Consider the following 25,712-nt stretch of genomic DNA (forward strand, 5'->3'; position numbering starts at 1 on the left):
CCGCCCCTCGGTGCCCCCGCTTCCGGCCCCGCCCCCCGCGGCAGTGCGCAGGCGCGCGGCTCGGCGCACGCGCAGACGCCGGCGCGGCCATGGCGGACGAGGCGGCGGTGCGGGCGCAGGCGGACACGGTGCGGCGGCTCAAGCAGGAGAAGGCCGAGCCCGACGAGGTGCGGCCGGGCGGAGGCGCGGCGGCTGCCGGGCTCGGGGCGCTCGCGGGAGGCGCGGGGCCGGCGGGGGCTGGGGGCTGGGCCGGGGCGGGGCGGTGGGTGCTGAGGGGACTGGAGGCGGCGGGGGCGCGGGGCGGCGGGTTGGACGGGGGGGACTTGGGGTGCCGAGGTTGGGGCCTGCAGCGGGAGCGGGGCTGCCGGGGCCGGGGGTGCTGGGGTTGTGGGGGCGGCTGCGGGGATTGGGCGTACTGGGGCTGAGGCGGTTGGGGGGACTGGGCGTACTGGGGCCGGGGGGGCTGCGGGGGCTGGGCGTACTGGGGCTGAGGCGGCTGGGGAGGCTGGGCCTACTGGGGCTGAGGCGGCTGGGGGGACTGGGCGTACTGGGGCTGAGGCGGCTGGGGGGACTGGGCGTACTGGGGCTGAGGCGGCTGGGGAGGCTGCGGGGACTGGGGCTGAGGCGGCTGGGGAGGCTGCGGGGACTGGGGCTGAGGCGGCTGGGGAGGCTGCGGGGACTGGGGCTGAGGCGGCTGGGGAGGCTGCGGGGACTGGGGCTGAGGCGGCTGGGGAGGCTGCGGGGACTGGGGCTGAGGCGGCTGGGGAGGCTGCGGGGACTGGGGCTGAGGCGGCTGGGGAGGCTGCGGGGACTGGGGCTGAGGCGGCTGGGGAGGCTGCGGGGACTGGGGCTGAGGCGGCTGGGGAGGCTGCGGGGACTGGGGCTGAGGCGGCTGGGGGGACTGGGTGTACTGGGGCTGAGGCGGCTGGGGGGACTGGGTGTACTGGGGCTGAGGCGGCTGGGGGGGACTGGGTGTACTGGGGATGCAGAGGCTGAAGGCATTGGGGAAAGCCTGGGGACTGTGCCTGGCTGGCAGCTTTACCCCTGCTTCCCTTCTGTTCCCTCCCCAGATCGCGAAGGAGGTGGCGAAGTTGCTGGAGATGAAGGCGCAGTTAGGAGATGAAGGGAAGTCCAAGTTCGTGCTCAAGACCCCAAAGGTAACATCTTCAAATACATGCGCTCACGCAGCTCTGCACACACACAGCCTCCTCGCGTGAACACCCACACACACTTGTGTGTGTAAAATCTTGGCATGCAGCACTGACCTGCCTGTCTTTGCTCTCGTTTCTGTTTCCTTTTTGCTCCTAATGGCTAAGCGGTAGGAGAGAGAATGAAAATATTCCTGACAGCATCCAGCCCAGATATCCCTACTAAAACTTAAGGTTTCTGGTGCTTCTGTGACAAGCCAACCACAAACTAATGCAGTTAAGGAAATAAGTTCCCGTTTGGTCGAGTTATTTCACATCTGCACGCTATAAGAGGTCTTGTGTCTGCCTGGGTCTCGCTGTTTGAAGTAGGGTCATGACTTGTATTGCTACTGGTGAGCAGTTTAGGACTAGGACTCTTCAATTTATGTAGCACTGACCAGTAGCACTAGCGTCAGCAACCACTGGCTCTCAAAGTAAGGCTCCTCAATATGATCATGTTCCCTGTTAACCTGACAGAGTGGGGGAAGCTGCTGGCAAGTTGAGTGAGCGCACAGTACTGCAAAGTGCAGCTGTGCTGGGGCTAGGCTCAGTGGGGGGAACTGCAAAGAAAGTATGAGCCAAGGAAACCCAAACGCCTGGCGGTGCTTGCCGGAAATGTTCAGCACACCTTACAATGTGGCAAGGAAGAAAGGTGTCTTTTTTCTCATGGCTTCTGGTCTTGCATCAGTCTGTGGGAGTGGAGCCACTCTGTTTACAGAGCAGGTCTGGCCTGCTGCCAACATCTCTTTGTCCTCTTGCGGAAGGGCCCTTCCCTCATGGACAGCCTTTCAGTCTTTAAGCCCTGGAGAAGGGTGTCTGTAATACAAAAAACTTCAGCGTAAATTGTAACCTGGATGTTTTTTCACTAGCAGCTGACCAGAGACAAACTGCTCTTCCGCGCTGTGACCTGTAGACAGCTATGAGTGTCGTTCCCTAATAAACCAGCTAATGTTAACACCACTGACTTAGAGGAAACCCTTAAGAACTTTCTCCCCTGGTTGTTCCATTTCCTTTATCATATATTTTGGTAAACGTAATTGTGACCCGAAACCTTGAAAGAGGATGAATATCTCACTATTTAAAGATTTGGAGAGGGGATTCCCAGCTCCGTGAGTTCCAGGGGAAACACAGCTGGGGTTTCCTGCCTGTCTTAGCCATGTCAGGGCACTACTGAAAGCCACTCTTCACTGTGCGACCTGCATGCAGGGTGTTGCTGAGTGTAGTGTGCCTGACCTCTCTGCCTTCTCCCGTCTGACTGTCCCTAGAAAAGAGAGATCCAGTTAATTAACAGTCAGTTATGCGTTGCTGAAAGCCTAAAAGGGGTGATCAAAATGATTCAGTAACTCTTAACAGTGAAGAAATTAAAAAGGAGCCCATCCCAGTGAACAGTAGATGGGCAGTTTGTAGGTAGCACCCTTTGAAAATATCCGACTTCTTTCTGTGTGAGTTCTTCGGAAAGCATAAAGCTACTGCTTGTTTGACAGCTTCGAAGTGTGTTTGCCCTCTCAGCCCAGCTGTCAGAGTGGGTTATTGTATGGTTCTGGCTGATACATCTGAATCAAAGCTGTGGACAAATCCTCACTGTATCATCTGCCTTAAGAGCACTGAGCTCTCTGGTCCTGGATCCACGTTAGCTCCTTTGCCTCCTGCATCTTGAAACACCTGGTGCACGTTTAGCTCTGCTGACTGACAGATCATGTGTGAGCTGAGTCCTGATGTTTTCCAGTATTCTTTGGTGCTGCTTTTTACTGGCTGTCCTGACATCTGGTTTCTGGACATCATCTTGGTAGATCCTGTACTCCTGTCACTCCTCTCCTCTCTGCTGCTGCATGCCGGGCCCTCAACACAGACAGTTGCCAGGGATATTCTCTGTCACCACTAACCTGATGTGTTCTTTGCTTTTCTTTTCCTCATCTCATCCCAGGGCACACGGGACTACAGCCCCAAGCAAATGGCCATTCGGGAGAGAGTCTTCAATGCTATCATTAATTGCTTCAAGCGCCATGGAGCAGAGGTTATTGACACACCAGTGTTTGAGCTGAAGGTGAGCAAGGGCATAGAAGCTGGCTGAGCTGGTTCAGATACTGCAGTTGAAAGCTTGGGGTGCATTTACAGGGTGGGAAATTCATTAACGCCGACTTTAAGCAGCCTGTGACCTCAGGAAACAGTGGATTCTCTGTAGTAAGTTGGAGTACTAAGAAGTATTTTCTTCCATTTCCTGGGGTGCCCTTTTTTTCTGTTCTTGTTCTCTGTGTGCTCTAGGGCTGACCCCTAGATCAGCTTTTAGGTAGCCCAGACAGATTGTGGACTGTCCCTCCTTGGAGATATTCAAAAGCCATCTGGACACAGTTCTGGGCAATCTGCTCTAGGTGACCCTCCTTGAGCAGGGGGGTTGGACTAGATGATCTCCAAAGGTCCCTTCCAACCTCAACCATTCTGTGATTCTGTGATCCGGTGTCACTGAAGACATTGTTTGTTCATGTGTGCTTGTTTTGTAGGAAACTCTGACAGGGAAGTATGGAGAAGACTCGAAACTCATCTATGATCTGAAAGATCAGGGGGGAGAGCTGCTGTCCCTGCGCTATGACCTGACTGTATCCTGCCACAGCCCAGTTAGTGCAATGCTGAGGGGTCTTGTTGTCTTTGGTATCCCCATTTTGGGGCAGCCCTATCCAGAGGGCAAGGGAGGAGGAGGAGGAGGACAGTCTCTTGGTTCTGGCCTCCGTAGTGGCATGGAGAGCATGAGCAGATGGTGTGGTTCAGTGTGGGCAGAGCTCTTGCTCAGTTACTTGCTGTCCAGCGCTTTGGTTGAGCAAAGTAATGCTTGCATGTGGAGGGGAGATCTGTGTTGGGTGGGGTTTGTTCTACAAGAGGGCACCCAAACCAGGCTACAGTGGTGTGCAAGCCACAGGGGAGTGAGATCTGGCCTGCGGCAGCGCCAGAAGGTGCCTGTGGGGACACTTGTTCTTGTGCTGATGGCAGAACATGTGGGACTGTCTCAGAGAGCTGGGGTGGCCTTGGGCAGCTGCAGGGAGTCCAGACACTTCTTGTTGCTTTGTCTCATGGGTGTGTTCCACACTGTGCTGGATTTTGGGGAGATAGTGAGGGCCCAGCGCTGCCTGTGGGTGATGGCTGGGTGGGGTGATTCCTCCCCATTTCTATCCTTAACCTTTCGGTCCCAGGTGCCCTTTGCTCGCTATTTGGCAATGAACAAAATCACCAACATTAAGCGCTACCACATCGCTAAGGTGTACAGGCGGGACAACCCGGCCATGACCAGGGGCCGCTACAGGGAGTTTTACCAGTGTGTGAGTTTGGCCATTGGCAGGGGTGTTGCTGAGCAGGGCTCTACGCTGGGCAGCGGTTGTGGGGACATAGGACCAAAGTCTGTGCTACCCTGAGGTCAGCTGCTTCCCTGTGGCTGTAAGATGCTTAGAAGGATCCATTGACCTTCTCCTCTGCGTGCCCCTGTGGGTACTAAACACAGCTTGAGAGTGCGAGAGACTGAAGACAGCGGCAATAACGCAGGGCACTGTTGTAACAGGGAACTTAGTGACACCATCTCCAGGTGCCCCAGGTAGCAGGCGGCACTTCACACTATGGAGGAGGGCAGCTCCTTACTCCATCGCGCAGTGCCTACCAGCCTGGCCTAGGGCAAGAATTTCCTCCTGATCCCAAATCTGGCATCAGTTTAACATCTGGACATGCGAGCAGGATGTGAATCAGGCAGGTGAGTGACTCGGCCATAGCACTTACTGCTTCCGTCCTGTGCTTAGTTGATTCTCTATTTCAAAGGAAGACACAGAAGAACCCGGAGTCCTAATTACAGAACAGGTCAGAAAGCAATTTCCTTTGTGGCTCTCTCAGACAAGTAGGGGAGCCCTGAGGAATGGGTTTGTTGCACTGTATTAACACAGTCCACAGGGCCTCATATCACAAACTAATTCTTAATTGAGAATATTACTGTTTCTTCATACAATCTCTGTTGATGTCTTTCAACTCCTGATGCTGTCAAATTCCCATTTCCAAAATACCTAGAATTTGCCTGCTGTCTCATTTGAAAGATCATTCTAAGATGTTATTCCTAGGCTAATTGGAAATGGTCTTCTAATATCTAAGCTAAAATTATAGCTTGTTTTCCCTTGTGCCAGTGCAGTTATTTAAACAGTAGCTCTCATCCCTTGATACTGATTCTCTCCCCTTTCCAAGTATTCCCTTAGAGAAACCTTCCCTTCCCTAAACTGGGTAAACTGAGCTCTGATACCCTCTCTCCTTGAGGTGCTTTGCTTCTCTGCTCAGCCTAGCAGCTTTTTCTGCATCATTTCTTAAATATGATTGACCAGCCCTTGGCTGGGTTTTTCCAGTGAAGTGCTGCTGCTGCAGCCACAGGAGCAGTGCCAAAGTGCTCACTGCCTTTTCCTGTCCTCAGGATTTTGACATCGCTGGCCAGTTCGATCCTATGATTCCGGATGCCGAGTGCCTGAAAATAGTGCACGAGATCCTGAGTGAGCTGCAGCTTGGGGACTTTCTCATTAAGGTGAGACCGGAGCCAGACCCCCAGGCAGGATTCTCTGTGCCACAGTGCAAAGCAGTGGTCTTTGTCCCTACGGCTCTGCCCAGCAGCACCTCTTCCCTCTCCAGTCCCCACGGAGGCCTGATCCAGGAACCCTAGTTCGTCTGGCTTCTCCCCGCTCTTGCGCTGTCTCTGTTTACAGGTTGAATGTTGGTCCTCAGCTCAGACTGCCCTTTAGGTGGGAACATAGGGGGTTCCCCGAGGCCACAGTTAGCGGGGTTCTCTGTAGCATTAACCATGGTCCTCTGTGAAATGTCCAGTAGCCCAAATAACAGTGTGGCTGTCATATACACTGCCTGCGGTAAAATACAGGTTCTAACCCAGGATCCCTGCCCTTGTCCCCGCTTCTGATGCGCCCTTAGTAGGGCCGTCTCCTGTGCGCGTGCAGCATTGTCTGCAAATCCTGCCTTCCCACCAGGTCCTTTCTGGGACTGAGACCACTTCCAGAAGACATGCACCTTACTTTAGGCTGCGCTTGCTGTTTGCTTCAAAATAGCTGTCATCTTGGTGTGGTAACGAATGGCCCTGGGTGTGCAGATCAGCCAGGACGGGTACGAGTTTACAGCAGCAGAAGAGTGATGGGTAGGAGGATCCGATGGGTAGGAGGGCTGTGGGAGCTCTGAGAGGGACCCAGAGCTGGGCTGCTGTTGGGCTCTGCTGGGAGGTGAGAGGTGCAGATCACGTCTGACTGCAGGCTGGGTGTTGTGCTCGCCAGGGTGGCCCCTGCTGGGTGGGAAGTGGGCTGTCTGCCCTGGAACTAGTCTGGGATAAGCTGAAGGGCAGTGCACAGGATCTGCCATCAAGTTGAGGTCCAGGTAGTTTGGTTTTGGTCAGTGGCAATAGCAGATCCTTTTGAGGACAGGCAGGCAACCCTGCAATGGGGAATGGCAGAATAACCTGCCTGTGGTGGAAACAGCTCCATGTCTTCCATGAGTGACCATCTGGTTCATGTCGATGCAGGAGTATTTATAACCTTTGAACAGTCTTTGTTTCTGTCTAATTTAACTGCAGATGTTCTCGCTAGCCATAGAAACATTGAATCTAGCTAAGCCTTTGGCCTCAATTACCTCCTTTTGCAGAGCATAATTAAACCATGGAATTTACTGTGCTATCAAAAAAAATCCCTCAACAAGGTTTTAACATAATCAGATATCACTTTGTTCTTGCACTGAGAGAATGGGGTAATGTACTGAATTTATCTCAGTTCCTGGTCTGTTCCTGACCTGTTTTTAAACCTGCACTGGAGACTGATGGCTTGTGTCCCCATATAAGAGGGCTTGTAGGTACCACCGGTTTTCTTCAGCTTTTTCTCTGTTGACTGGAGGTGTCTGTGGCTCTAGAAGGAGATGATGGCTGTACCCAGGCTTGGTAGGAATCAGTTGCACTAGTTGGCTTGGTGTGGGGAGAGAGGCAGCTTTGCTCCCCAAGAATGAGGAAAACACTGAAATTGCCGAGAAAGCATAAGCAGCAAAAAACACTAGCAGCCACTTGCACTCCACATTGACTATGTTGTTTCTCTTCCACCATCTGTTCCTCCTCCCCACTGTTCTAGCTGAGTCTGACTCTCCACATTCTGGTAAAGCTCATCTCATCTTGGTCTTTCCAGTTCCTAATCAATGACAAAATTTTGCCCGCTCCTGGCTGTGGCTTCTTGAGTCTCTGGAGAGGTTCATTGGCAGAGGCTTTTGAAAATGCAGGTGGCTGTTTTTTTTCCCCACTGTTCTGAAATGGGAAATATCTTATCTGTCAGAATGCCAGGTGGCTCAGCAAGAGTTCCCCATCAGGCTAGGATGACTGCTAGTTTTTCTCTTCCATACCTAAAACCAGAGAGGAGAGAAACTGGACTCAATTGAAGCATATGTTTGAGTTCATAGTAAATGACTTGCTCCCTGTCCCCCAGGTCAACGATCGACGCATCCTTGATGGGATGTTTGCAGTTTGCGGTGTCCCAGACAGCAAGTTCCGGACAATCTGCTCCAGCGTTGACAAACTGGATAAGGTATGGGCTGGAGCTCTGGGCTGCAGCAGCTGCTACTGGGGTTTCAACAAGTCTCTGTCCCTGTGGGCTGCTCTGGCCAAGGGCCATGAAAGCTGGCTGGAAAATGCCAATAATTGAGTTGCACCCCTTCCCTTCCCTTCCCTTCCCTTCCCTTCCCTTCCCTTCCCTTCCCTTCCCTTCCCTTCCCTTCCCTTCCCTTCCCTTCCCTTCCCTTCCCTTCCCTTCCCTTCCCTTCCCTTCCCTTCCCTTCCCTTCCCTTCCCTTCCCTTCCCTTCCCTTCCCTTCCCTTCCCTTCCCTTCCCTTCCCTTCCCTTCCCTTCCCTTCCCTTCCCTTCCCTTCCCTTCCCTTCCCTTCCCTTCCCTTCCCTTCCCTTCCCTTCCCTTCCCTTCCCTCATGAATGTTGAGGGAGAGGCATGCTGGACACTGCAGCCACATAGCAGAACTGGATTCTATGCTTTCTCCTCCAACATCCCACATGGTGCTGACAAATGGAAAGGAGCGAGGGAGAAGTGCTCTTCTCCTTGGAGGTTCTGCAGATCTCTCAAATTAATATCCCAAACCTCAGCCTTCTTAAGCTGCCACTGCTTATGAACCGAGAGCTTGAGATCCCACCTTTCAGACTGAGCCACAACATTGAAATGCCTTTTCTAATGTGGTGGTTTTGGGCTGGTGGGTTAAGGAATCATAATTGTGTTCTGGAATCTTTGCTCAAATTTCAGAACTCAATAAGAAAGAGATCTTGATGTAATGGCAAATTGCTGTGGTAGTCTAGAAGTAGAGAACTGCAGTCATGCATAAAGGCAGTTACCCTGCAGGTGACAGGGCCAAGTCAAATGGAAATTGTTGTGTTGGCTGCAGAAATCAGTGTTGTCCAGCAAATCTTGCTGTCGAGCAAGTGCTGTTCTTGCTTGGCAATATCACGTCCAGCATCCTTGCTGGGAATGTGGGGTCTGTAGTGTGTGCATATTGCTGGCCATGCTGTTTGGGAGTGATCAGGGCATCCTGGTAGAACTGGTGCCTCTGGCTGGGTTGTGGGACCCTTGGGAGATGGAATGAGGGAACAGCAGGAAGACAGCAATGGGAAGCAAAAAGGACATATAGAAACGAGGTTTCCATGTTCACTTGGAAACAAGTGTCTGAGGTAGAGAAAGGGATCTTGGTTCAGACAACTTATTTCCCTTCCATCTGCATATGAGGAAAAACTTCTTTACCATGAGGGTGACAGAGCACTGGCACAGGTTGCCCAGAGAGGTTGTGGAGTCTCCTTCTCTGGAGATATTCAAAACCCACCTGGATGCGATCCTGTGCAAGGTGCTCTAGGTGACCCTGCTTGAGCAGGGGGGTTGGACTAGATGATCTCCAGAGGTCCCTTCCAACCTCAACCATTCTGTGATTCTGTGATTTGGAGTGAGAAAGAATAAGAGATCAGAAAAACAGGCCTGAAAAATAATCCTAATGGCATATTCCTGCCTTCTGGCCTGGAGAAGGGTGGTCTGTTTGATCTCGCACTGCGTTATATCCCCCACTGCATGTGTCCGCACTCATCTTCTGCCGCTATCAGCACAAGGACCTCTTGCTGGGAACGTGGCTCCTTGAGGCTGACAGCTGGCCAGGACTGTGCAGCATCCCAGCAGGGCACACAGAGCCCCAGTGTGAACGTGTCACTCAGTGCCATAATCTCTCTGCCCAGTCCTGTGAGATCCTGGTAGCTCATCCCATGTTTCCTGTTCACATCATTCACACCTGCACTGATTTGTGCAGGTGCTTTTATAAAACATGCTGTTTGTAGACGTCATGTTTGTATGGCTTGTTTGGGTTTGCTGTGGTGCAGAACTCTGCGCACAGCTGCTTCTGTAAGACACGAGAGAGGAGGTACCCGCTCACTCGTGCTTGCCAAGCTGCCTCAAGAGCACTGGCTGTCGTGCAGTTCTCTAAGGGATTCAGGCCCTCATGTGACCTTTTGGAGAGAAGAGAAAGGTGCCAGTCTAGGAACAACTTTTTGTTGGCAGCTAATTCTCTTGACTCTAGACCCCCGTCAGATATAAGGATGCTGGAGAGAAGTCTATAAAAGTATATACTGTCCTCTACTAATAGCTAAGGAATAAGAATCTTAAAATAAAGATGCAAGTTTTAGGCTCCAAATTTTAGGGCAGCTTTGCTGCCTGCCACGATGGGGTACAAAGAGACTGTGCAGAGGTATAAGAGATGGAGTGATGCCGTGGAGAGCACGGCAGAGGTGCTAAGGCAATTCTCCAGGTGCAGCTCCTGTCTCCCAAGAAGTGTCAGCATTTAGGGAAGGGTGAGCATCAGATCAAGCAAACTGCTAATACAGATCAGCACCTTTTGCTGTGAGTCCTTCTGTCCCTTTTCAGGCGGCTAAACACAGCATGGAGAGCTTGCCTGCTCCTGCCTGTACTGTCCCTGGCCTGTGCTTCCCAAAGCCCCATTTTAAGATTTCTTGGTAGGATTCAGTTCACTCAGCAAACCTCAGCACTGATGCGGAGAGGAACAGTGTTACTGCTTTGCTGTGTCCAGATTGCGCCTTGGTAGCATTCCCAAGTTGCTTCTGGCCTTGCAGGTGAGACAGTGCTAGCATTGTGGGCTGATCATCCATGTGCTTGGTGTCATACAAGGGTTTCCAGCTAGGCCGAGGTCTGTGCTGCCTCAGCACAGGCCGGCTGCATGAATCGCAGTTTAGGCACAGCTGTAGAAGCAACAGTACCAGGTGAGAGCAAAGCTCGCTTAGCCCAACATCCTCTTTCCAGTGGTGACCAAATGCAAGTGCCAAGGGAAGAACTGAAGAACAGGGTAAGCGTGTAGCGATGCTTCCCTGGGACATGCCCCAACTTTCTTACCAAGTGTGCTCTACACATTATGAGAGAGATTTATTGATGGTAAGCATCAGGTGTGGTGGATTCTTTCTGTCGGATGCCTCTGTCTTCATTTGGTCATTGATCTGTCCCCTGTATTTTGGTTTCTCTTCTTAGTAGAAAGGATGTAGTTGTCTGGGTATATGCATATATCTATATTAGGGAATGATGGGACCATTTAAAAGACAGATAAATCAAGCCAATTTCAGACTTGAAAGCAACCCTTGGTTAGAGTGACATTCAGTAACAGTACACATTGCCAGTGGTTAGTTCTTAATTATTATCCAGCATTATCACCACAAAGAATTAGTCCTATACAATCTCATGCCAAATTAGCTGTGAGTGTACTTAGCTGTTGCTGCGCAGTTAACGCTGGTGGCTCCATCCTTGATGATCCCAGCAGCTCAGGTGGAGGCGACTCGAGCTTCCCATGGAGAAAAAGTGGAACTAAAGTGGTCAGCTTCTTTCTTTCTTGTTTTTCATCTCTCGTAATTGGTGTTTGTATGCTCCTGACTCCATCCCTGGAAAAATAGAGGGGCTTCATCTGCTCCCAGCATAGTTTGTCTTGTTTCTAGGACCAGGACTTGTTCTGGTTCCACCATACATCTGTCCTGCTCATTCTGCGTCCTTTGTTGTTGTGTTACAGATTTTACTCCTCGCATGTGCTTGCCTTCATGTCCTTTATGCAACTGCTACAAATCTGCTGCTTTGTGGTTACCTGCTTATTATGTATTTTTGCTGAACTCTGTAACAGGAGGCTTTGACATTGTTGCTAGCAAGGCAAGTGTTACAGTGTTACAAATGCTCCTACAGTGTCAGTTATTACAGTATATCCTGCTTCTATTCAGGTTCAAGGCAAGTATATTAATTATGTGCTGCTAAGAATACTTCATGGGTGCAACAGGCCTCAGCTTTGGCTACATTTCATTTTCTGTTTCTCTCACACAGTCCTTGCCCGCCCTGACACTGACAGAGTCCTGCAGTGTAAAGACACGTTGGAGGCAGATGAGTGAGGCAGGACAGAGGGCCAGGGCTGCCGGAGAGCATCCCCAGGAAAGGCTGTATCACTAGGACAGTGGCTGATGTTCTTGTCTCCCCTTGCAGATGCCGTGGGATGATGTGAGGAGTGAGATGGTGGGAGAGAAGGGACTCTCTCCTGAGGCTGCGGATCGCATTGGAGAATACGTCCAGCTCCACGGTGAGCACTGTGGTGTGGATCCCTTCTCCTTCTCAGCGGAAAGCCCCCCTCCAGCCTGCTCGGTCACTGTCCCTACAAGCGTGGCCACTCTCTTCCAGGCCAGGCAGACAGGGGCCAGTGCACCTGGGCAGAGACGGAGGGCGCAAAGCAGCGCATGCGACTCGTTGCCAGTGCTGCCCTGTTGTTGGCCCATGGCAGACCCCAGGCATGCCTTGTTCCCACAGGTGGCCTGGACCTGATTGAGCAGCTCCTGCAGGACCCCAAGCTGTCTCAGAATAAACTAGCCAAGGAGGGGCTGGGGGACATGAAGCTGCTGTTTGAGTACCTGACACTGTTTGGCATCACAGGGAAGGTGAGGAGGTGCAGAGGCAGGAGGGGGTGCTGCCCTCGTGGCTGGGCAGCCCTGGGCTCCCCAGCTGCACCCAGTGACGGGACTCTGCTTGTGTCCTGCAGATCTCCTTTGACTTGAGCCTGGCGCGAGGTCTGGACTACTATACAGGGGTGATCTTTGAGGCTGTCCTCCTGCAGCAGGAGAACGACCATGTGGAGGAGTCAGTCAGCGTTGGGAGTGTGGCTGGAGGCGGTCGCTACGATGGGCTGGTGGGGATGTTTGATCCCAAAGGACGGAAGGTGCCCTGTGTGGGAGTCAGCATTGGGATTGAGCGGATCTTCTCCATCATGGAGCAGAAGGTGGAGGTAAGTGCCTTGGTGCTTGACTAGGAAGGGAGGAAGGCAAGGATTTACACTCTTCCCCTGTGTCTGTTGCGCCCCCCAGTCCAGGAGGTGCTGAAGTGAGTCTTACTCACTGTGGTCCTTGATGGAGGAACCAGCCAGGCCCCCACTCTGCTCTGCAGCAGGAGTCAGAGCCAGGTCACAATCTCCTCTTCCTCTTGCTTGGGAGATGATCTCTGGGGGTCTCAGCAGAGATAAGATCCCTCTTCCTGCACCCCTGGAGATGGGAGCCTGGCATGTTCAGCCGTAGCTGGAGGGGGTACTTTAATTCTCAGCAGTACTAGGTACCCAGATCAGATGCCTTAGAGTTCCCCACTGCATTAGGCACCTAAAATGACCGCCCAGCCTTCTTGGCAAGCCAGCACTGTCCTGCAAGGCTGACAGGGTGACAGCAGCCCTGTATGTGTGCCCGTCACATGCAAGGTATTATGGAGACCAGAAAGGGGTTGGGTCTCCCAGATCAGGGAGCGTAGTGTGTCTGTCTGTTTCCTTTTCCTCAGAGTTTCTCTGCCCATTCCTTGTCTTCAGTCCTAGTCAATGTGTGTCAAGTATGTCTTTGTAGGTTCCCAACACACTGCCTCCCGTTTGCATCCCTCAGAGCCCTGTTGTGGGGAGCTCTCTTCTGGCAGCCAGATGCAATCTGGATTTCTAAGTGGAAATTGAGCCCTCCCCCCACTACCTCCAGTCCTGGACAGGTTTGTCCTTCTGCAGGTGACCTTTAAAGGTTTCTCCCTCCAGAGAAGGCAGAGGCAGGAAAATGCCACTTTGAGTATCCAGTGTCTCACGTGGGAGCAGGTGGCTCATGATTACTCCTGACAGTGCTGGAGCATATCAGCTTGCTGCTGTTACATCCAACCCACAGTTTCCAGCCCAGCTGTGGAGCAGACAGCTGGCTCTGTCCAGCTCCCACTAGGCTGCTCCTGAGCCCCTCAAAGCAGGTTTCTGTGAGGGTACAAACCCTTGGGTGCAGAGGAACAGTCTCTAGGCAGAAGGTGAGAGAGGTATTGCTCATCCTCAGCAGATCCTCCAGCCTGCACACACTTGCTGTGCAGGAGGGAGGCTGTGTTAAGCCCCCATCACCAAACAATCCCAGAAGGTTGTATTTGGCTCCAGGATGGGGTCTGTGGGCCTCTCTGACTGTGATGGGGCTATGCTGCTTGTCCCACTGAGCCTGGTCCTCTGCTGATGGACCTGGGATGTGGACCATTCCTGCTCATAGGATCTGGGATATCTCTGTTTGTCCATGGCATTTAAGTCTGCCTCTCCTCCAGGCCTCTGCAGAGAAGATTCGGACAACAGAGACGCAGGTGCTAGTGGCCTCTGCCCAGAAGAAGCTACTAGAAGAGCGGCTGAAGCTCATCTCCGAGCTGTGGGATGCTGGAATCAAGGTACAAACAGCTGGTGGCCAAGTGAGGAGCTGCCTGATCCACCCTCCTGTTTCCTGTGCCAGGAATGGACCAGATCTAGCTTCACCTGGGGAGGAGGGAGTTGTGGGGAGAAGGTGGGCAGCAGACTGCCTTCCTGACTGGAACCTGCCTCTTCCCAGGGAATGTCCAATTTAGGACACAGAGAAGGGCTGGACACAATTTGGTTACCCCCCTAGCACTGCAGGGGCTGCTCTGGCTGTGTCTTTAGCTTAGGATGGATTCCCAAGCCAGGCAATGCTCCAGCCCCTGCTGCATGGCAGCTGTGGTGTCATGCTGCCTCCAACAGAAAGCCAAAAACACAAGGCCTTTCAAGGAGGGGAAGGAGTCAGGGAGGAGCCTGGGCTGTGTTTTCCGCGTGCAGAAGGTAAGTTGTGTGGCAGGCCCTGCTCCCTGCTGGCTTCAGGCAGCTTTCCCCCGCCTCTTTGGAGGCTGAGCAGCGCCTGGGTGCTCTGCAGGGGATTTGGAGCCTGCAGGGACATCACAGGTGTCGGCTCTGGTCTGCCACAGACTAGAGCTAATGAGCTGGTGCTTTCCCAGGATAAACAGGGTCTTGTAGGTGCCTTTGAGCTGCGTTGTGTTACTCATTAGCTGTAATGTCCAGCCTTCTCCTTCAGCCAGTCTCCCAGCCCACCCCACACCCCACTCACCAGACAGCAATGAGCGGACTAGACCCAAAATGTCTGGCTGAAGGTGCAAAGAAATGGGCCGGTGCTGAGCAGAGTGTTGTGCTTTGGGTCTCTTCCAGGCAGAGATGCTGTACAAGAAGAATCCCAAACTACTGAATCAGCTGCAGTACTGCGAGGACACAGGCATTCCCCTTGTTGCCATCGTGGGTGAGCAGGAGCTCAAGGATGGAGTTGTCAAGCTGCGGGTTGTGGCCACCAGGGAGGAGGTGAGGCCTGTGGTACCTCGGAGTGGGACTGCCAGCTGCTTGACCCTTCATCCCAGCTCAGGCCAGCCCTCAGGACCCATCCATACCCAGTTGTTCAGCAGCAGTGCAGTCAGGCTGTATGCAGCAAGTTGGCTTTGCAGGCTCACGTTTTGAGCTTAGCATCCAAAGGGGGAGATTGAAGGAGCAAGGCACTTCCACCTGATGTGAAGAGCCTCTGAGACTTAGGAAAGCTGCTCGTCCAGGAGGTGCTGTGGAGGGAAAGACTGTCCACACACAACAGTCGGAGGAATGAGAGCCAGCGCTGGTAGACTTGAGATGAGGTGCATGGATTGATGGCAGTACTTTAATAGGCCTGGATTTGTGTGTGCACCTTTGGAGATGGAGTGAGGTGAGCCTCCTCAGCCTTTCTTGACTTGCTGTGCAGCATGTGCCCTGGCCTCAGTTTCCCACCAAGCCTCCTATAACGGTTTAGGTTCTCAGGTCTTTATACATTGCACCTCTCATTAGATCTTTTTAGCTCTGGTCTCTCCAGGGACTTCTGAGAAACGTGACATTCCAGTTCTTCCCCCTGTGCAGTTTCCCCGAGCCAAGGAGCACTGTCCCCTCCAGCTCTGGAGAGTCTCCCATGCCATGGCCTCCTTGAACTCCCAGCTCCTCCTCATTTCAGGGGGTCTGGAGCATGGGGGGAAACTCAACGGCTCACGCTCTCCTTCCATGGCATAGGACATCACTGATCATCCTGGGTGTGCTGTGTTAGGATGAGTGGGGACAGCAGTCATCCATGTACTGGCTGTGGCTTTGGAACCAGCAGGAAGCACTCTGGGAGGAATGTAACTCATGGTTGTCAGGAGCCAGATCTGCCTTTGCCGCTCGATCCCTTTGGAGGAGCAGGGGACAGAGAGCACCACGGTGTGGTCTCCTGAGACGGAGAGCAGCGAATGCAGTGTGGACCATTCCTCTGGGACCAGAGAAAGTCACAATATGTCAGGCTGCTTGTGTTGTATTTATGGAACTTTGTGCTCCCCCTTTGTAGGTTGATGTCCGCAGGGAGAGCCTCGTTGAGGAGATCAAGACGCGAACAAGCCAGTCTTGAAGCCCTTCCGGCCGCATCTGCTTGTTCACTGGATTTCAGCTGACAGATTTCCTCCCATAAATGCCAAGCTGCTTGTCTGCTTTACCAAGCGGTGTGGCAGCGAGTGCAGGGCTGGGGAGCCTTAGAAAGCTGTATTTATTCTTGTCTTGTCCCCTCCCTTCCCCAGCGGGAGCAGAGAGGCTGTGTTGCCTTCTACAAAACACTGTGGCCCTCAGTGATTTGCCGGAAAGATGTTTTGTGAGAGTCCCTGGCAAGCATTCGCCTCTTGTCCATGATCGTTAAGGTGACATCTGGAGCCCCATGCTGTTAGCAAACCCCAGGGTCTTGGCTGCAGCTTCTTGTTCCCTTCATTTTGAATAAACATCCAGTCTAGCGTCTCTGCTCTGGCTGCAGGGAGGTGACCTCATCCAAAGCAAAATGTAAAGCCCATTCCAAGAAACATAATAAATCCTCTGTCTGTCCCATCCCTGCCTCCTGTTTTCTCCTGTTTTCTCCTGCTTTCTGCTTGGCGCAGGGATTCATTTACCTGCCTCCACTACTCTGAGCGGGAGCTGACGTTAAATGCCGTTTTGGCTGTTTCTTAAGCTGCGACTCCTTCCCAGCCCCTTGAAAGAGCGCTTCTGCACCGCGCTGTGCTGCGTGCGAAGAAACACTGGGCCAAGGTCTGCCCCGCGCAAACGGTGCAGGTTTGCCGTGCTGCTGCGGTGGCCGAGACGGGTCGCCTTGCCACTGTGGGTGCTCTGGCCCCAGCGGTTGCGTCCCCCCTCTGTGCCCCCTCACCTTGGCGCTGACCCGCGCCTCCCGCCCAGCATGGTGCTCTGGTCCCCTCCGCAAAGCGGGTATTCCTTAATTTACCCAGCTTTCCCCGATGTCCTATGGTTACGAAGCCCCCGGGGCTTTGGGGAGCGCCCAAACCCTACCACGAGGCAGCGGGGACCCATAGCGCGGTGGCCGCGGGTGTCCTCGCAGGGCGCTCCGCTGGCCCGGGGGGGCGTCCCGGGGGGGGGGGGGCGACCCGGGGGGCCCGGCGGGGCGGGGCGGCGGGACCCTCCCGCCCCGGGGCGGGGTGGCTGCGGCCCAATGGGGGGCGGCGGCGGCGCTGGAAGCTTCCAGGCTCCGGCGAGGGCGGAGCGGCGGCGGCGAGGAGCGGGCGCGGCGATGGAGGAGGCGGTAGGTGCCGTCGGGGAGCGCCCCCGCGGGCGCGGCCCTGCAGGGAGCGAGGGGGGAGTCCAGCCCCGGGGCGGGCCGGGGGTCGCTTGTGGGCCCGGGTCCGCCGCACTTCGAGGGGCGGAGGGGCCCCCGACCGTCCCGCCGGGGGGCCCCCGTGGGGCTGACGGAGCCCCCGTGCTGCCGCCGCCGGGGCCGGCAGCGGTGCTGGTGTCCGGAGCGGGGGCGCCACTCAGCCGGGCGGAGGGGGGAGGCGCGGCCGTCGGTTTTGGAGCCGTGTCTGTTGGGGGCTGGCGGGAGGGGCTGGAGACGCGGGGCCGGTCGTGGTGCGCACCGGCAGGCAGCGCCCCGAGGCGTCCTCTGTCGGGGGGCGTCGGGGCCGGGCCCGGCCCCAGAGCCGTCGGGGCGGCGTTGGCCGGCGCGGCTGCACCGCGATCTGCCGCGTTTGCGCCAGCTCCGCGGCAACGGGATCCTCCGGGAAGCGCAGCCGGCCGAGCGCGTGGCTCCGCCGGGCCTGGAGCCCCGATCCCGCCCTCCTGCATCTCCTCGGGGGAGCGCGTTGGCTCCGTGCCTAGGTGGTGTTTAGAGACCGTCAAGGTGATGTTAGCACCTAATCGGCTGGGGCTGTGCTCCCAGCTGGCCATGGACGGCTTTGCCTTGAGAGCCGGGCCCTGCCCTTCCCGAGGGCCTGGGTGTCTCCACACGCACCAGCTACCCGAGACCGGGGGGAAGGATGGCCCGAAGGGGCGGGCAGTAGCCTGGGCTGTGACCTAGTCCTGGAGCTGTGGTGGCAGGAGGCCTGGCTGCAGAGTGGCCAGAGTGGCTGGATGCAAAGCTGGTTTTTCTGCTCCCTCTCAGCAGAACTGACCAGCTTTAGGGTCCCCACCTCTATGCAAAAGTGTTTTCTCACCTTCAAGAAAGGCCAACACCTTGGAGAGAGAAAGCAGCCATTACCCGATGGTGCAAACAAAGATGCCTCAGGTTAAAATGTACCCAGACTGATAACTTTAACTTTAATCCCACTCAGTTTATGGCCTTCAGAGGCTCTAATGGGACCTTGCAACACTTAATGAGCTAAAACCTAATATTGTCACATAGGTGTTTTTTTTCAGTCCCTCCTTGAAGTTCTTGTGATCCCAAAGCCTGGGAAGATGCTGGCAGAGAAGACAGTTGGCTGTCTGGGGGTCCCAGCCTGACTGGGATCCCGTGTTAAGATGGGTCATCTTGGCTCTTTGCTCTAGCCCTTTTTTGCAATGCTGCAGGCTATTGAGCAGGTGCCTGTGTCTCTGCTTTCAAAGCTCCCATGGATATCTGTAGAGGAACTGTTGGTGTCCTTGTGCTCTACCAAAATCTCTGGAGTTGGCTGTTTCATGGGGAGCAGGCTCGGAGAGCACGCATAGAAGCTTTTAGGATGTACAGTGTGGGGAGCCCACTCAGGTTTCCCAGTGGGCCTTGCCTTAAGGGCAGAGCAGCTAAGCGTTTGCTCCTCCATGGCCAGCTGGTGGTAGGGCTTATGGTTGCTTCCTGGGGTTGGGATGCCCCTGGTTGGGAGGCTGAAAACTTTTTGCACAGAGCTGCACTAGCATCATCTGCCTTTGCAGACCTGGACTGACAGCATCAACCAAGCCAATAAGATGGCCCTGCTCGCCTGGGTGAAAGAAACTGGCATCAACCTGGTGCAGGTCAATGGGCAGAGGCGATATGGTGGCCCACCACCAGGTATGTGAAGGGCATCTTAGCACTGCTGTGCCCTGGGAGCAGGGCATGCCTGGGCACCTGGTGGGCATGGAGACTAAGCGGGTCTTGCCTACATGCACTGTGTCACTGTATGCCTGCAGGCTGGGTGGGTGACCCCCCACCAACGGGCTCGGAGGTGTTCATCGGGAAGTTGCCACAGGACATGTACGAGAACACGCTGATCCCCCTCTTCCAGAGCGTGGGGAAGCTCTACGAGTTTCGTCTCATGATGACGTTCAGTGGGCTCAACCGGGGCTTTGCCTATGCCAAGTACAGCAATCGGCGCAGTGCCACGATGGCGATCACTGCCCTCAACAACTTTGAGGTTCAGGAAGGCTGTGCCATCCTGGTGTGCAAGAGCATAGAGAAGTGTGAGCTGAGCATAGATGGCCTGGCCACCTCGCTGAGACGGAAGCACCTGGAGGCCATGCTGCAGGAGGCCGCCGAAGGCATCCTCAGCATCACCCTGTATCCCAGCCCTTACTGGAAACGGGCCCAGCTTGCTGTGCTGAAGTACAGCTCACACCGGGCTGCTGCCATGGCCAAGAAAAGCCTGATGGAAGGTACCGGGAGGCAAGTGGGAGGCTTGGTTGCTATGGGATGGTGCTGGGCCTTGTCTTCCTGGTGTCTCTAGGCAAGCACTGGCCCCAGCTCCAGGGCCAGCTGAGAGGTGACTTCAGCCTTGAGACATCCCCTGTCCTCTCCCCATGTTCCCTCTGAGACCAGTGGTCCTCCATGAGGCTGATCCCTGGCAGTCCTTGTGCAAATCGAGCAGTGCTGAGGGCATCTGGAGGTCCTCAGTCTAATTGCCTGCTCAGAGCAGGAACATCAGCAGTACTAGTCTGTGTCAGTTGGGGCTTTGGCCAAGTTTTGCAAACCCCATTGGTGGAGGCATTGCACCTCTCAGTGCCCTGTCCCAGGGCTCCACCACCCTCCTAAGGGACATGTTTCCCAAAGGTCCAGCCTGAACCTCTCAAGTCCCAGTTTGTGTCCACGTCCCCAAGTTTTATCTGCTCCAAATGAGAAGCGTTTGGTTCCGTCATCTTTGTGCCTGTCTCCGGGTAGTTGTAGGCTGTGTTTAAAAACACCCAGTCTTCACAGCCCTGTGCCCCAGCCTAGCTTGGCTGCAAAATGGAGCGGAGAAGCAGTACTCTGAAATGAGAGCTGGCCTGTGGCTGAGTGAGGTGTCGTGGAGGTGGGGGATCCTGTGTGGTTTATGCACTCTGGGTCAGAGTTAGACCAGCCCTTGGGTCACCATGCCAGGTGCTGGGGAACAGGAGGGGACAGTGTGATACTGGTGGCGCAGCCCGCGGTGCCTCTGTGAGGTAGAGGGCTGGTGCACAAGTGTCTCCTGCAAGCTGGGATATGTCTCTCACACAGGGAATACGAGGATCTGTGAGGAGGAGATGAGGGTGGACTGGCTGAAACCTGACCTGAAGCAGAAACTGCGATCCAGCGAGGAGAAGCCATCAGCCATCTGGGTGCCACGTGGCATGTCTCCAAGGAGTCCCAAGCAGGCGCAGGTGCCCCTGTCTCCAGTGTTGTGCAATGTGCTGGACCGTCTGGATGCCCTGTGCCGGAGGCGACGCCTGGGGACCCCCTTGTTCTTCACAAAGTGTGTCCAGGCGAACCCCAATGGGTGGCTGCAGTTCTGGTGTCAAGTGGTGATCCCGGCGTACCCGGTGCCCTTCAGTGGGTTCATGTGGGTCCGGCAGGACGTGCCGGGTGCCAGCGGGCATGACAAGGCAAAGGACGCACTGGCGCTGCAGGTGCTCAGGATACTAGGTGAGTCCTTACACAGAGCCAGCACAATACCCACCTCTCCCAATGTCTTGGAGGATCTCCTGGGCCTGTGGGAGTTTTGGGCTCCTTAGGGTAGGTTGGGACCCCATCTGGGAAGGAACAAGCCCAGCCTGGCAGGTCAGGCAGGGATTCCAGGCCAGAAACACTGCCAAAGCCCAGCCATATGTAACTCCAGGAGCTGCGAGCGTGGGGTGGGGTTCCTGGTTGGAAGTAGAGGCACGAGGAGCTAGGAGGAGGCTTTGGGGTGCCTCTGAGCTCTTGGCTTCCTGCAGCACCGCACAGAGCCTGATGCTCTCCTCTCTGTTACAGGATGCCAGCTGACCTAGGCAGTCGTCCCACCTGAATCGCGGGCCGAACATGAGCCGTCGGCCTGCTCGTCACCGGTCCGCAGGAGCGAGATGCAGGCCCAGCCGGGGATGCGGTCCTGTTTGTTTTGGTTTGAGTTTGTTTGAGTTTGAGAGCTGGCCCTGGAGGATGGAGGTGCTGTCGCAGTCTGTGACGGCTGCCCCGTCCTCAGCCAGCACTTGGTTCTGTTCTGTTCTTGGGGGTGTAGGTTTTACCCACCTGGTTTAGCCTTTCTTTAACTGGTTTGTGTTGCTCTGCTCTGGTGGGGAAGCCTGGTGTATGTCCTGGGAGAAGAGGAAACTGCTTGGAGGGACTCCTGGCAGTGGGTGAAGGCCAGGAAGGCTTAGGGGACCTCAGGGTCTGGCCTGGGAACATGGGCACTGTGCGTGGCCTTGGCTCTCCTCTGCTGGCATGCCTGGTATCTGAGGAGCAGCCTGGCTGATGGCATGAGGCATGATGTTCAAGATGGGGACAGGGCCATGCATGGGGACTGTCCTGGTAAAGGGGGTATGTCCCATTGGCTGGCAGAGCTGTTTTTTAACTAGGAGAGTGTCTGCAGGCTCTTGGAGATGTGGAGCTGTTTGTATCCCTGGTCTGCAAGGAAGCAGCAGTGGGGTTATCAGCTGTCTATGAATGAGTCCTCAGCACCAGGAGGACTGGCCGCAAGCCGGCCACTTGGTATTAAAGTATTCTGGAAGGTGCCCGTTGTGTCATGTCGTCTTTTGCCGCCGCAGTTTCTGTGGCCCCATGTGGCAGCTCAGCAGGTGGGATCTGAGCTCAGGATCTGCCTGGGCTCTGAGCCTTTACAACAGGGTGACAGCTAGTCCCTGGGCTCTCAGGTATTGGAGGCTTCTGAGGCCTTGGAGCAGCCTGTGAGGGCTTAGGTCCAAATGGGAAGATGGGACATTGCCTCCTGGTAGGATGGAGTGGCTCGCCATGAACTGGGGATCCCAGGGGAGAAACACTGGCTGTGCAAGGTGCTGCTTTGGGGAGGGGGAAGCTCCAGGCTGCGTCAGGATGTAGCTGAGTCCCTAAATCCTGGGGCTGCTGCAGATGCCCCCTGTAAGGTCTACTGAGATGCCATAAAGGATGGCGGTTTGGGGGTTACAATAAAGCCCCTTCAGCTTTCTAGGCTGGCCTCTAGGGAAGCTAGGCTGGCAAGACCCAGCAGCATCACCCACGTGGGCTGGTGGGCTGAGCGGACCACAAGATGGGAAAGAGCCTCTCACTGTGTCTCTTGGTGAGACCCAGAGCACTCAGGGTGCATACCAGAGTCCTCAGTGTGCTCTCTGGGTCACCTGGGATCCAGCTGTGTGTTTCTTGGTTCGCCCCCAAGGCTCACTGTGTGCCTTTTGGTGCTGCTGGAGCCCTCCATGTGCCTTTCAGTGCAACTCCAGTCCCTCTGTATGGCTTTCTGTGCACCAGAGCCCTCCATTTCATCTGCCCTCCCACTCCCTGAGGTGTCGTGATGCCCGTCGCTGTGCCCAAAGGCCCTGCCTATAAGGCCTTGCGCTCTTGGTGCCAGCCAGAGCCCTCCATGTGCCCTTTGGTTCCCTCAAAACCTCCCATGTGCTTTTCCATGCTCACTGTTGCCCTGCATTTGCCTTGTAGTGCCTGTCAGAGAGCTCTGTTTTGCTTTTGGTGTCCAACAGGAGCTCTCCAGTTTGCATTTGGTGCCATCCAGAGCCATCCATATCTCTACTAGGGTTGCCAAAAGCCCTCCACGTGCCCTTCAGTGACCCCAGAACTCTCCAGTCACCTTTCATTGCATCCCTGAGGCCTCTGTGTAGCTTCCATTCACTCCCCTAAAGCCCTCTGTGCCTTCTTGGGGCTTTTTGGTGCCTCCCAGAGCCCTAGGTGCTGCTGAGCTTCCTCCCCGTGCTTTCAGTATGACCCAGAGAGCTGTGTGTCTTCTGTTCTCCCCGCGTCCCTCTGAGCCTTTTGGTACATGCCACCACCTCCGTGTGACTTTGAGAGTCTCTCAGAGCCCTTGGTTTGCTTTTGGAGTACCCTTCAGGCCCTGGTTTGCAATTTGGTGTGCCCTGCAGCCCCTAGTTTGCCTTTTCAAGCACGCCAGAGCTCCAGTTTGACTGCCTGAGCCCTTCGAGTACCTTTCAGAGCCCTCCAGAGCTTCTGTTTCTCTTCCAGAGAGCCTGCTGTGTGCCTTTGGGTGCAACCCAGAGCCCTCCATATGCTTTTTAGTTTCCCCTGGAGCCCTTGTTTTGCCTTAGGTTGCACCCCAGGATGCTCGGATTGCTTTCTGGAGTGCCTTCCTATCCCCACCCCTATGTTTGCCTTTTGGTGTGTCATTCCCCCCCCCCCCCCCCCCGCTGCAGCCCCCCGTTCACTTTTGGAAGGGCTGGCTGCCCAGGAGCTTCCTGGGGAGGGATCAGGGTTGTGAGTTTGCCCCAGGAGCTACAGCTTCCCAGCAGGCTGGGACAGAGCAGTTTCATTTCTCCCACAGCCTCCCCGTGCCCCAGGGATGATGGGTGGGCTGGGGAGCGCAGCTGGTGCTAGGTGGGAGGTTTGGCTCCAATCCTCCATGCAGCCATGTGAAATGTCCCCATGCTGAGAGCTGGGTGCTCTGGGGAGCTCTTCTAGGCTCCCCTGGCTCTGCCTTTGCTACTGCCAGTGACCCCCTCGGGGACCCCCTTGTTGCTGCTTGGGGTGAGCCAGCACAGGGCAGCTCCATGGCCACCGGCCTCAGGGACAGCGGGGTGAGCAGGACAGGGACACCTTGGTTCCTCCCATGGCTTTGTTAGCTCTGGGGTGCTCCTGGCAGGGTCGCGTGCTCCTCGCTGGAGTTCCCCGATGGACTGCTGCTACCGAGGGCTTTGCTGGAGGGTTGGCTGGGAGGTGGCACCACTGTGCTTGGTGCCCAAGGGTGGCTCTGTTTGTCAGCAATCTAACAAAGTGGTGCTAAATATTGGGCTCCCCTCCTGTCCCCTTGCTCAGGGCTCCCATCAGGCTCTGGGAGCTGGGGGGGCTATGGGTGTCAGCGCAGCAGGATGAGCCCCCACCAGGGCTGCATGTGGGACTGAGCGGGGCTGGGCCCTGCCCCAGGATCGTCCCCCCATGGGCTGGGGTGGCAGCAGCCCCTGCCAGCTCATGCAGACCCAGGGTGTGGCAGGGAGGGCTGTGGGCAGCGTGGGGCAGGGACCGTCCCCCTGGTGCTCCCTGGGGTGGGCAAGAGGGAGTTTAGCTGTGGGGACAGAGCAGGGCTGGGCTGGGCTGGGCTGCCCCAGGGGCCCCCGCGAGCCCAGAGCCTGCCAGATGCTCCCTGGCTGAGGTTAGGGCAGACCCCAGGCAGCCAAAGCCAGAGGCTGCTTTGATGCCTACAGGACATGGTTTGGGGCCGCTATTGTAGTTATGTTACAAAAAGCTCTTCTGCACGGACACAAAGGAGCACAGAGGAACAATGGTGAGTTGGGGAACCCAAATAATACCCTGACTCAGCTCCTCCCAGGGCCATCACAGGAGAGCAATCCACTCATCAAAGGCTCAGCCCCAGTAACCCCTTCAGAGAAAGGATCTGGTCCCAGCCTCTGCAGGGCAGTCCCAGGACAGTCCCAGCAACCTAACAAAGTGGTGCGAAATACTGGGCTCCCCTCCTGTCCCCTTGCCCAGGGCCCCCAGCAGGCTCTGGGAGCTGGGGGTGCTACAGGTGTCATCGTGGCAGGATGGGTCCCCATCAGTGCTGGATGTGGGACTGAGCGGGGCTGGGCCCTGCCTCGGGGTCATCCCCCTGGCTGGGCTGGGCTGGACTGCTGGGGGACCTGGGGCTGCCCCCCAGCTGGGGCGAGGGCAGACCCCAGGTGTCCTCAGCCCTTGGGAGAAGAGTGCCGAAACCAAAGCCGGAGGCTGCTTTGCTGCCTGTGGGACGTGGTTTGGGGCCACCGTGTTGGGTTATGTATAAAAAGCTCCTCCACACAGACACAGAGGAGCACAGGAACAGTGGCAAGTGGGGGAACCCGAATAAGGCCCTGACCTGGCTCCTTCCAAGCCTCAAAGGCTCATCTCCACACACACACACACACACACACACACACACACACACCCCTGTGCCAGCACCCCCACACACTGTCCCCACTACCGGGGCTTTCTGATGTGCTCGATGGCCTCACAGTGCCCTTTTTGTCTCTGAGCAAATGGAGACTCTTTTGGGAAAAGCAGTGCTGTACGGCCCCGGCTCCAGGAGGGTTCCCCCCTCTGTGCCCAGCCAGACTTCCCTGATTTAGTTGAAGAGACTGAGCCAGCATCTCGTTTACTAACATTGCCGAGGCTGCAGGGAATCGCAGCCCCAGACGAAGCCATCTTCTCTTCAGTAGAAGTACTTTTACATTGTGTTCCCATGATGTCCTGGTGACAGGGAACGCTTCGGAGCCGCGATGGGAGGTGGGATTGGCCCAGCAAGTCACCCGGCTGGTGATGGCTGAACTTGGAGCTGGGGAGAGGCTGGTCTAGCCATGGGCCCTGTGGGGAAAGTGAAAGGCAGCATTTAAAGGAAATCTGAAGGCCAGGCCCGGAGAGGAGCTGGGGCTGGGAAACCAAGGGCTGCTAGCACACACTCAGCCCTGGCTCCGGCCAACTGCAGCAAACAGCTGTCACCCTGAGGTGGGCTCGCAGGGCCCCTGCTGGCCCCCGCATGGCTCAGCTGTGCCCCTCTCGGCCCAGGGAGTCATCCAGCA

The 25,712-nt window shown here is 55.6% G+C and overlaps 2 protein-coding genes across 2 annotated transcripts; both read left to right on the plus strand.

Moving 5' to 3' along the window:
* The first annotated feature begins 76 nt into the window (after positions 1-76).
* HARS1 (histidyl-tRNA synthetase 1) lies at positions 77-16,436 on the plus strand. The gene is made up of 13 exons (XM_067304553.1): positions 77-167; positions 1,071-1,157; positions 3,112-3,231; positions 3,686-3,781; positions 4,370-4,495; positions 5,617-5,724; positions 7,661-7,759; positions 11,735-11,828; positions 12,053-12,180; positions 12,282-12,524; positions 13,832-13,948; positions 14,733-14,879; positions 15,913-16,436. The coding sequence occupies exons 1-13, from the start codon at positions 90-92 to the stop codon at positions 15,970-15,972; spliced, it is 1,503 nt and encodes a 500-aa protein (XP_067160654.1). The 5' UTR covers positions 77-89; the 3' UTR covers positions 15,973-16,436.
* Positions 16,437-18,137: 1,701 nt separating this feature from the next.
* On the plus strand, positions 18,138-21,566 carry DND1 (DND microRNA-mediated repression inhibitor 1). The gene is made up of 4 exons (XM_013954538.2): positions 18,138-18,858; positions 18,978-19,439; positions 20,257-20,661; positions 20,989-21,566. Exons 1-4 carry the CDS (start codon positions 18,774-18,776, stop codon positions 21,003-21,005), a joined length of 969 nt encoding a protein of 322 aa, XP_013809992.2. The 5' UTR covers positions 18,138-18,773; the 3' UTR covers positions 21,006-21,566.
* The last annotated feature ends 4,146 nt before the right edge of the window (positions 21,567-25,712 follow it).

Source organism: Apteryx mantelli, chromosome 14 (genome assembly GCF_036417845.1).
Source record: "Apteryx mantelli isolate bAptMan1 chromosome 14, bAptMan1.hap1, whole genome shotgun sequence".
In the NCBI taxonomy this organism is placed as follows: Eukaryota; Metazoa; Chordata; class Aves; order Apterygiformes; family Apterygidae; genus Apteryx; species Apteryx mantelli.